At 47.9% G+C, this 10,763-nt stretch overlaps 2 protein-coding genes across 2 annotated transcripts; both read right to left on the bottom strand.

Moving 5' to 3' along the window:
• Nucleotides 1-4,998: 4,998 nt before the first annotated feature.
• On the bottom strand, nt 4,999-8,221 carry LHYA1_G007386 (putative phospholipase; the record flags this gene model as incomplete). The annotated part of the gene is made up of 2 exons (XM_031152315.1): nt 4,999-5,868; nt 6,011-8,221. 2 exons carry the CDS (start codon nt 8,219-8,221, stop codon nt 4,999-5,001), a joined length of 3,081 nt encoding a protein of 1,026 aa, XP_031002188.1.
• Nucleotides 8,222-8,905: 684 nt separating this feature from the next.
• LHYA1_G007385 (uncharacterized protein) lies at nt 8,906-10,763 on the bottom strand (the record flags this gene model as incomplete). The annotated part of the gene is made up of 3 exons (XM_031152314.1): nt 8,906-9,706; nt 9,756-10,581; nt 10,630-10,763. The coding sequence occupies 3 exons, from the start codon at nt 10,761-10,763 to the stop codon at nt 8,906-8,908; spliced, it is 1,761 nt and encodes a 586-aa protein (XP_031002191.1).

The raw sequence follows: 10,763 nt of genomic DNA, 5'->3' as shown, positions 1-10,763 counted from the left end.
TTGGGAAAGCGAAGCTTGGCGCCTGCGGGGCGTTACTTCTACAGAGTCTGGCAGACTAGCAGTTTGCAGAATCTCAAGCAGTCAGCACTTGTTTGTTGATGCTTTGCAGGATATTTAATGGCGTTGGGGGCGGCTGATTGTCATCATATCTTCCAGGCATCTCGCAGAAGGGCCCCGAACATAGCAGATTTCTCGAGCATTTATTCCGGTACTAAACAAAGGGTTATGAGGTCAGGGCATGGCTTGGGTAGGAATTTGCATTGCTTTTGGTTGGGCACAGTAGAATACCCCTTTTTTATGACAGGACATGTATAGTAGGTAGGATATATTATCTTTGAGGCATGGAGTCTGGTTGCTTGAACCTTGAAAGGGAAGCATGACACAGGACAGGGAACAGCAATCCTCAGTGATTTAGCTATGAATAGGGATATACGCATGAATGGTCAAGAGATGACGAGAATATTGAGGGCAAAAATACCAACTTGTGCTACTCAGCAGAAACCGAAAGGAGTCTTCATGGAAAGTCAATTTTCATACTTGTCTTGTTACAAAGTTACAAAGCCCATTTCACGAACTCGCCAATGAGAAATTTGCCTTTGGCGTGTGTTGTCTGAAGGCTTGCATGGGTCTCAACAACGTTCACTGAAGCTAGTAATTTGCAGTGCGTGTGGGTAGCAGTGGCATTGGCAGTAGGTATGTAGTGGCATTTATGGAGAGCTCACTTTAGTCTTCAAATGTTGGCGGGTATGCTACGCTACACTACTGTTAAAATTTGCTACGGGAACAATCAAGTAGCAAAGTACGGTATTGATTCCGTACAGAACAAATCTCCAAATCAGTAGTTTGCGGGCGGGTGTGTGTTCTGAACTTCTGCTGCCCTGGGCTTCTCAGCTAGCCAGGATGCAGCCTGCCTGAAGAAGCTTGAAGCTTGGAAGCTCTCCCTGCTAGCGCAGTACTTGTTGATGCGAATTCTCGAGTGCTTCGTACTCATTGGTTCTTATACGCAGCAGGATCGTTATCCCTGCTGACCCCAATCAGGCGTCTTTGCCGGCGAACGAATGAACGGTGCTGTAGAACGCGCTTCTTGAGCGGTTAAATGGTCCCTGCCTCTTCTTCACGTACGGAGACAGGGCTGGCTGGGGTCCCTCATGGCAGGCAAGGATGCATGCACGTCCGCAGCGCAGCGCACGCAGTCTGTTCTCAGTGTTCTGTGAGTGGAGTTTGCTCGGCTCTTGGTCAAGCCGGACTGAGGAAGTGTCAGTCTGATCTAGGTAATTTTCCCCGTTAGACTCTACTGAGCGAGAAGGTTGGTAATGAGTGACAAATATCCGAGATCGGACTAGTAATGCAACAGCAGACAAGTAAAAGTGAAACATATATATAATAAGTAAATTTACCTTGCGTGGTAGTGTCAGATGACTAGCAGCAACAGTACAGTAGCGTCAATTACAAAGAATCTGAGTAAGGTGTTCCAAGAATAAAAAAACATGCACCTGCATTGTATTGCAATTTGGGAGATAAAAACATAGAGTCTCGCAAAATGGTCACAAGCAGCGATGGATGATTTCTCCTCACCGCAGCACTTTCTCTGGACTAAGAGGGTGGTCCGAAGGTTCACCACCATAACTTGCGATCTTGAGATGGTTATTAGCATTTCGTGATACCGGTACACAGCCGTAGAAGTAGAGCTTTTTGATAGTAACTGCTCGCCGTTCCGGAAGCGCCTCAACCAGTAAATATAGGCTTCAGCGCACCCGACGAGGTACGAAGTATCCTGGTCGTGATGATAATCCCCATCCATGCTAGGGATACCATCCGAGCTAACCCATAATCGATTCCCGATCTCAGTGAGGCTCAGATGATGTTCCAAACTCACTGCATCATCGAATTATATTTCATCGTTCCACCGCTGTCCGTCTGACTGTATTAATATTACATGTAAATATATTACCAACATTACCAATTCTCAGCCTCAATATTACGAAGATAGGTGCAGGCTGATTCAGGTCACGTAGGCCCTAGTTTAAACTAACATTATCTACCTTAGGTTAGGTAGGTATGTGTCTGGGAAGGCAATCGCGGTGAAGCATGAACAGAAGAAGGAGTGTTACAAACTACTATAATTATTAGCCCCAATACATTTTTTACCCTCCAAGCAAGTTTCCGCACTCAGCCGCCTCCCTACTCCTACACCTACACCTACTCCAATGCATACCATATCAAGTATCCAGTACGCACTTGACGCGGCAGGAGCAGAAGCCCACGGCGGTGCATTTCTATCCTTCGTGGGCTGAGGCTGTGGCCTTCGATGAGCATTCCATCCATCCTTCAATTCGAATTCTTTGAAGATGGATCGACCTTCGATCGCAATGATCAGCTGCTGTATCGTGTACGCGCCCTGAAACGGAGTATACATGACAGTATACGGCCTACTCTTCTGCCACGTTTAACTCAGCCCTATGCCCCACGTAAGATCCCTTGCGATAAAGTTTACACACAAAGCACAGTAGTACTGTAGGTCTAGAGCACAAAAACCTCATCCTACCACTCACAGCGGTGATAGAGCCGCCAGGTTCAGCCCTCCCGGGACTTCAAAAGCCACCAAAGAATCGCGGCAAGCCTCCTCTTTACTCGTTAGTCGCGAGCGCTTGATTCTCATTCCGGGCTCTACTCTTTCGCGCCGACAGAAGTCGAAGCTCCCCTGTGTGTTGTTATTCGTTCCCTCTTGAGAGCTCCAAGGTGGGTAGATACACACCATTTCTTCAATCTTGGCCACTCAAAATCCCTTGCTCTGTTGTCGCTGTCTTCAACCGGGCTCCCATACCGAGTCAATTCCCTACTGTACAGTGTAGTGTTTTGTCCTCGGTTCCTGCGCCGCTGGCTTGCAGCTTCATATGACGCGGGAGGGTGAGAACCCTACCAAAAGACCATGGCCATGTGTTCTGCAAGTCTGCGACTCTTACCATCCTTTATATTCTCCGGCTCGTCCGGTTAGGTCTAACGGTCGTCCTATTTCGACCACGGCGCGTAACGATCCTTGGGAATACACCAACATTCTGGCAGTGACGAAAGTCTCTTCATTTTTGGGTCTGAGGTCCTACGCCGACCGACTGATGGTTGTCTCTTGCCCCATTACTGCCACATGTCCTTCACACCAACAAGCTTTCACTCGCTTTCTAGTAATGGAGTTCTGATAAGACTTCTTCTCGAGCTTCCTGCCAGGATGACTGCTGGACGTTCGTTTCCGCCACCAACAACCATATCCAACCACGTCAAACTATTATCCATGCTCTCTGCTGGTGCTCTTTTCGAATCATATCTGTCCTCACAAACCTTGATATGCTTTTTCCCGTACTGCTCCCGGCACCACTTTCTGCAGATCGATTTTTCTTGTTCGCTTTGATCACCTCCCCCTGTTTGTTGCCCGCTGCAGGACTCGGCGAGCAAATTCTATTCTCAGCTTCTAGAATTTAACCGTGAAACAGTTGGTTATTCTCGCGCATGATGTGTGACCGTCGAGTCCGGGGGACCTCGGGGACCTCGTCGAAGGGTGACGATCATAGCGACTGTGCTGCGTGTTCGCCATGTGTCTTGCCTAGGATTCTGGCAGGGATCCTGAAGAACAACCCCTCACAATGGGCGATCAGAAGACCCTCGATTGCAAGGCCCAGTCATCGTCCTGAAATCTGGTACCTTTTACGTTACATCCCGTAGCAGGCGAATTGAATTGGGGGCAAAGCGAAGTCCCCAAAGCTTTTTCAAAGCCAAAGACCTTGACTGAGAGGCAGGCGAATATGAGGGAAACATAACGCATGTAAGCCTCTGAATACGAAAGAGCTACAACACTTGTGAAGAAAAAATAAGTCCATGTCACTACTATGATTCAACCTCAACTTTCGTTCCAACCACTATGTATCTGGTAGGATTACTCCGGGATCTCAAGTCTCCTGCATTGGAATAAGCAAGAGGCTAGCACTACTGATCGGCAGTTGGTAGACTATGTTGCTACACAAACAAGTATTAGCCTCCCGGTTTTTGGTTATCGGTGAAGCTGCAAGACCGGTTGTTGCCCGAAAAGCTGAGTTTGTTCCACACGTGGTATTCCGAACGGTGGAGCTAAGAGCTATGAGAACTCAACCAACTCAGCGATGGAGCAATGAGGATGTCAACAACAGTACCTGCGGCGAGCCCGGGTGACAATTCCTCCCGAAATTAGGAAGTCTTATTGCGTTCTGCTCTTGCACTTGGTATCTGCTCTCGGAACATCAGCCAAGTACCGTCAAATCTCTTGCTATTTTGAGGTTATTGTACCGCCACTTGGGTAGGTCCAATTAGGCAGACTCTAGCTTTGTTCCCGCAGAATATGAAAAGGCAAGGCTTTTCACGGTCCCGAGGAGTGCCAGATTTTAAGAGGTGATGTACCCATCTTTCTTTGGCTATTGTACTGTACATATATTTAACTTGAGTGTAATTAAGTGTAGGTAGAAATAGGTAGGGAAATACACGTACAGTAAGTAGTCTGACTGGCTGGTCGTGCTGCATTGCATGAATGCATCTCGGGGGTAGGAAGGAGGAGCGTGTTATACGTACTCTTTATATGAATAGGCGGCGTATTCCTACATGCTTTCATGACGCCTCCCAGGAACATAGGGATATACGTGACATCGCATCTGGCGAATACAGGATTATGCTACATTCACCATATAATCAGGTGGATCGAGAGGGGAAAGAAAGGTTACAGTATTGTACCACCCAAAGAACCAGGAAAAGGAAACTTTTCTTGTTCTTGTATGATATTGAATTATTAATCTGTTCATGTTTCCCTTCTTCATTCTTTAGGTACTGTATGGGTATCATAGATCTATCTATTCCCGAACCTTTACGCCCGCTTTAAACTGCTTGCACGAAGTACAATCTAACCATTTCGCCAATAAATACCATACATATATCTTTGTCCTGCACCATCTTTCAGCTTTCATCTAAGTCTATGATCCTTCATTATGCTTTATGGCCAACCTTCGTAGCCCTCATATTGGGAAGAGTCGAGCTTCTACCTGGCTCTCTTCCAACTTCCGTAACGATCATCCTCACAAAACCAGGACTGATCCAATAACTGCTATGCGCCCCAAGCATATTGATGTACTGAATCTCGAGAGGTCCGCCACCAGAGCTAAGACACCAATCCACTTGGCCATTGTCATTCAAGAGACAAAACTTCTTCTCTGCGATCTCCTCGCGTGTGAAATCATGGACCTCTAGCTCCAACTGAGACGGAAGACGAGCAATGTTTCCAGGCCTTGAGACTTCACCAACACAGGTGTCCGCCGATGCAGAAACACCAGGAATCATTGACCTCATAGCATGGCCAATGCTCTCGAAGAAGCCGGTTGTTGCACTCGGAACCTGGGCATTCCTTAGGCTGGAGGCGTACTGTGCGTCAACAGTGGCATTGAGGCGGTAGGCAATAGGATCATTGTAGTGCATGATATTGTAGACATTGTCGACTGCCATACAGCCAAAAGTGCCAGATTCCCCGGTAATTTTCTTATCCAGTTCGTCTCGGTGCTCAGCATCGGGTTTACCTTGACCTCTGCGTGGTAATAACTTGGCTTTCTCCAGGTAAAAGAAAAATCCGGCCGGACTCCCTGCACAGAACAGGTTTGTGGTATTGAAATCGAAATGCTTCACGTCGATTCTCCTGCTATGGACGTCAACCTTCGGGACTGAGGTTGGCTGCTTGCTTAGGATCTCGACTGCCATAACACTCCCGAGCGAATGAGCAATGATATGCACTCGGCCTCCCCGTTGGAAGTCTGGATTATTCTTGCACCATAATCGATAAACTCGATTGGCTTCAGATATGACAGCCTGTCCCAACGAATTAGTACCGCAAAAATTCAAGTGCTGGGGGAAAGCCAAGGTGCCTAGAAGCTGTCTCGAGAGCCGGCATATGGGCTCTAGAAACAGCTCCCATAGGTGGAAATGGCTTTTTGTATGAGAATAAGCCTACCTGTATCATCTTTGATTTGTGACGCGACAAGTAGTATGGGATATCTAGCATCACGTCGGATATAAGAGTTCGAACTGCTGGGATAGTAGGCTGTGTGATGTCGTTCAGAGAGAAATCAGATTGGTGGCGGTCTTCACCGTCATCTTTGACAGGATCTTCCCCTTCAAAAGAAAGGTTGGACCGCCAATTGACTGGCAGTACCATGATTCCACCTAGACTTTTGCGGAGTACGTTCTTGACAGCATCATTGCCACGCTCAGCTGTAACACTTCGGCGGAATGCATTCATAGCATGAGTGAAGTGAAAGCTCTCCATGCGTTCTGAAAGCTTCTGGCCTATTCCATGAACGACAAGACAGAGATCAGTGACTTTGGGTTGCTTCTCTTGTGATCGACATGCTGGGCAAAAGTTCGAACTCGCAGCATCTGCATCACCGGCAACTGGAGCATTTTCTTCTACCTTCGTCACTGCGTCTGTCTTCTTGGAAGGATGAATCTTCTCCCAGCTCTTCCAGTCGAATCCACGGACGACATGGATCCCGACGGTTGCCCCCTTCATTATCTTTTGCAATGGTTTTCGACCATAATAAGCAGAAGGCTGGAGATTTGGCTTGAGGATGAAAGCATTCTGTGCATCCTTGTATATGACTTGGGCATTACTGTACTTCTTGGCTAGCACTTTCGACTCTGACGACTTCTCGCCAGGGACAATTGAGCCTTCAGCAGCAGCTTCTCCATGAAAACATATCGCAGCACAGTAAGGATTAGTTGAAAGGTGAGGATACATGGATTTGCGCGAACTAGTTCTCGCATCGGTTTCTTTTGGCCATAAGCGATGAGCAATCTTTTCCTCCCCAGCGGCTCCAACTTCCATCGCGCTCCTAAGCTCATCGTTCCATGTTTCAGACCAGCACCCAAGCTCCCTATAACCCGACTCGAGCTGGTTGGCAACAGCCGGCTCAACTGGTAACATTGTGTTCTTATAGAACCATGTGCCACGAGTTACGCTTGCTTCGTCGTGGACAGGAGACCAATATATAGGCTGCATATGTAAAGCAGGCAGTTTGACGAGATGAAGACGAGATATGCCCACGGGAACATCTGCATGTTTTTTGGTGTTTTTGTGCGCTTTGCAATCGTGAACATGCATATCTTCCGTTTCTCCATAAGCAGGCCCATCAGTATCGAGTAAGTCGCTTGGATACTTGCCAGCGGACTCTGCAACTGGCATTTGACTCTCCGCATCGTCGTGGTTAGAAAATCGCAACGGCTGTCTTTGGGGGCTTGATCTACGGGAAGGCAACTTCACAAACGGTTTCCCTGATATACCGACATCATCTTCTCCATCGAGGGAGCCTGGAGGCAAATATAACTTCGGTGTCATGGAAGAAGATTCTGAGCCGTGAGGATCTGAATGGTCACGGCCATGCTCAATCTTCAGATGCTTCTCGAAATCTTCATGGCCTTTTAAAGGTTCATATTTGCGAAACGCTCGATGTCCAGATGTTTGTGACTCACTTGAAGCCTTCAGGTGCTCCTTGGGTAAGCGCTCATCTGCACCATCACCTTGGGATAGCCTTGCGTGCTTTTTATTCGCGCCATATTTATCTTTATTGACAATGTCACCTATAGACTTGTCGCTTTGCTCTCGGTCTTCATCAACTTCCGAATGCGGATTTGTCCCGTCCGGTGAACCCTTTACGGCATCAGAGTCTCCGAAGGCCCCCCTTGACAATACTGTTGACCCGTATGATTTGGTTATGCTCTGTGAACCTCGTACAGCTTTTGAGGCTGGCTCCTGCTCCGATCCCGTCGAGGCATGTGGATGTTTTCTGCTCTTTGGATCTTGTACAGACTGTGAAGCTTTCTGCGGCGTGGAACCCTTTGAGGATTGCGGATCTATAACGTATTGTGAAGCTTGTCCGGTAGATGTGTTTTCTCTTAATTTCAACAACTTGCCATCTGTTGAATCATTGAGCTTCTTCTGATGTTTATTGTCCTTCCCTGACGCAAAACCTCGCCATGCCTCTTCGAGAGAATCATTGTCGTATGCCGAGAAGGGCCGGAGAGGGTGCTTGACCGATTTGGATTCGGACCCATTTGGAGTCGGTACGACAGAGAGCGGATCGTCGATAGGAAGTGGCGAGCTGTAGAAAAACTGTGCCTCGAGCTCTGGACAATCATCATGGCCCTTGGAGCCGGAGGAGGACATCTTTCGAGAGAGGCGGCATGTCGGTCCGTAGGTATGAGCAGACTGAGACATGACCAACTGCAACGGTCAGGACGTGTTAGCTGCTTAGGTATCCCATGAACCTACTGTATGGCGGGTGAATTGACACGAAGATAGCGGAGTAGAATGCAGACAAACACAGCTCTGCCCAGCAGAGGCGGTTGCATGAACAGAAACAGAAGGATGGAGTAAGATCGGATGAAATCAGAAGGATGAGATGTAGATGTAGATGTGTGTATCTGATTTGTATTTTACACAAGGTCTGCTGACATGACAAGACAAAAGATACCGTGGGTAGGGTCCGGTACGGTACGTCGTACGCGAACAGAGAGAAAGTAATACGCGTAGTATCGGTATGCAGGTCAATAGGAAACGTTGCCTTTGCCTCTCAGAGGCCTTAAAGGCAACAGCGGCGGTGCAGAAATTACCAAATGACGTAGTTGCCTACTGTAAGGGCAATAAATAAATAGCACATGCCAGCCCCACCGGATCACCATACCATGGAAATTTAGCACGTGGGAGAAAGAAGGCAACTACCTCTACTTATTTTAGGGGGCTTTTACTTGGGAATATCGTCGCCTTTGTAATGCGGGTCTATCACTCCTCTCTCGTCTCACGAGTGTCAAGCTCTGAATTCTATTTTATTTTATTTCCCACATAAGTAGCCTAGGAGTCCTCGACGTAGTAATCAGGGACAAGCTTCATTCCGCCATAGGGGTCATCGAAGGACTTGTCTGTTGCAACTGATCGAGTGGTGGCGCTGAGAGCACTGGCGGTGGAAGAGCGATTGTCCTTCGCCTGCTCCTGAAATCCCCTGTACCTCTCGCTAGTCGAGTTGTCGGTTGACATCGATCCATCGATCGCTTTACTGCCCCCGTATTGTTGACTAGTAGTCTTGTCGTTTTCTTTTCGGTCGGTTTCTCTTCGGTGGGCAACACGCATAGACTGACTGGCTTGGGCTCGAACGTGCTGGAGTCTAAGCAAAATGGGCTCTGTCGCACCAAGGAGTTCGAGAATCTGCTCGATATCAAAAATGAGCTTCAGAATGACAGTATCTGCGTTGCAAAATGTGCGAATCGCCATTAGATTTGAGACCTGCTTCCAGTTGTAGAGCATCGCGTTGATCCGAATTTCGTCTCCGGCTCTTTCACCGTGAAAGCGGAAATTGTGCTGATTAGCTACAACTAGCTCTCGTTGTGTAGCTTGATCATACATGAACTCGATGACTCGATGACGGCCCTTGCTTCTCCATGCATCGCTGACTTTCTTGATAGATTCGACGGCCATACGACCTTGACGGAATTGACTCATCAGAAAATTGTTGGCCGTATGCACCAGACTGAGCTCAAGTTCCATGTCGACTCTTGCCTGTTCGGGTGGACCGAGAGATCTGGCTAGGATCGAGAGCTTTGGGTGCTTGTCATGACTGGAGCGAGGGTTCTTAGTAGATAGATCCGCTTTTTCGGCCTGTAGTTGCATCAGATAAAAACTCCATTGATGGATAGGCCTTACTTACGAATTCTTCAAGCTTGTGTTTAAGCTTCCCCATCATGCCGGTCTTCTTTTGGGGTGAGCCGGTGGACTCGTCCTTTCTTGATGAGCCTTTCTTGACCCTGAATTTCACATCCTCCAACTCTGCTGGGGACCGACCGAGCCACCCGTTTTCACCAAACATCTTCTTCATAGGAGATCGAGATCGTTTTGGGGGTGAGCTCTCAGGGCTTTCTGGGTAGGTTCCTTCTGCCTCACCTTTCTCGAACACCTCATCTAGGGTCTTCGTCGGCGAATTGGTTAGATAGCGACCATTCACAGAAGCGGAGACAACTTTGCAATGAGTTTGTACTTGCAGCCGAGATAGAGAGCGAGCTGGGCGTTCTGTATCGTAGTCCCGAGAAGTTTGGTACGACACAGCACTAGATCCATAGTCCTGGATATATGGATTGTTATTTTGCTCTGCGGTAGGAAGGCGGCGATTAGGGAAGGCGAAACCGTCGCCAACACCCTGGTAAGATTGGAAGGTTGGGCTTGAGCTGGGATCACGGTGCTCCGCGAACCGAAGTGGAGGAATATTCGGAGAAGACTCACTCCTATATCGAAGGGTATGTAGTATTGGCTTTTCGAACGGTGTATCAGGAGCCTCGGATGTTTGCGTAATCGGTACAGCATTTCCCTCTGAATACGACTTCTTTGCATGCCCAAGCCGGGAACTTGGAAGAGGTATCGGTGAGCTGCCGTGTTTTTGGACGAAGTCTGTGATTTTGGTTTGATGCTGGACGTTGATATACGGTGTGTCAGGTTCGAACTGGTAGGGGTTTATAGGGCGCGCGACACTTTCAAATTTGCTATTGATTGTCAGCTGGTTTGGCACCATCAACGATTTAAGTACTTACGCATCATTGGATGATATACCACTCATTACTACAAATTGAGCGTCCGGATTCACCGAATTCATAACCACAAACCCTTTTTTCGGAGGCTGTGCGGTCTTCAAATCAGCAACACTGATCGGCAAAAAGTCGCCCAT

Source organism: Lachnellula hyalina (assembly GCF_007821495.1).
Source record: "Lachnellula hyalina strain CBS 185.66 chromosome Unknown contig00183, whole genome shotgun sequence".
NCBI classification, from domain to species: domain Eukaryota; kingdom Fungi; phylum Ascomycota; class Leotiomycetes; order Helotiales; family Lachnaceae; genus Lachnellula; species Lachnellula hyalina.
Note: the sequence above shows the minus strand (reverse complement) of the source record. Positions and strands in the feature narration are given on the sequence as shown.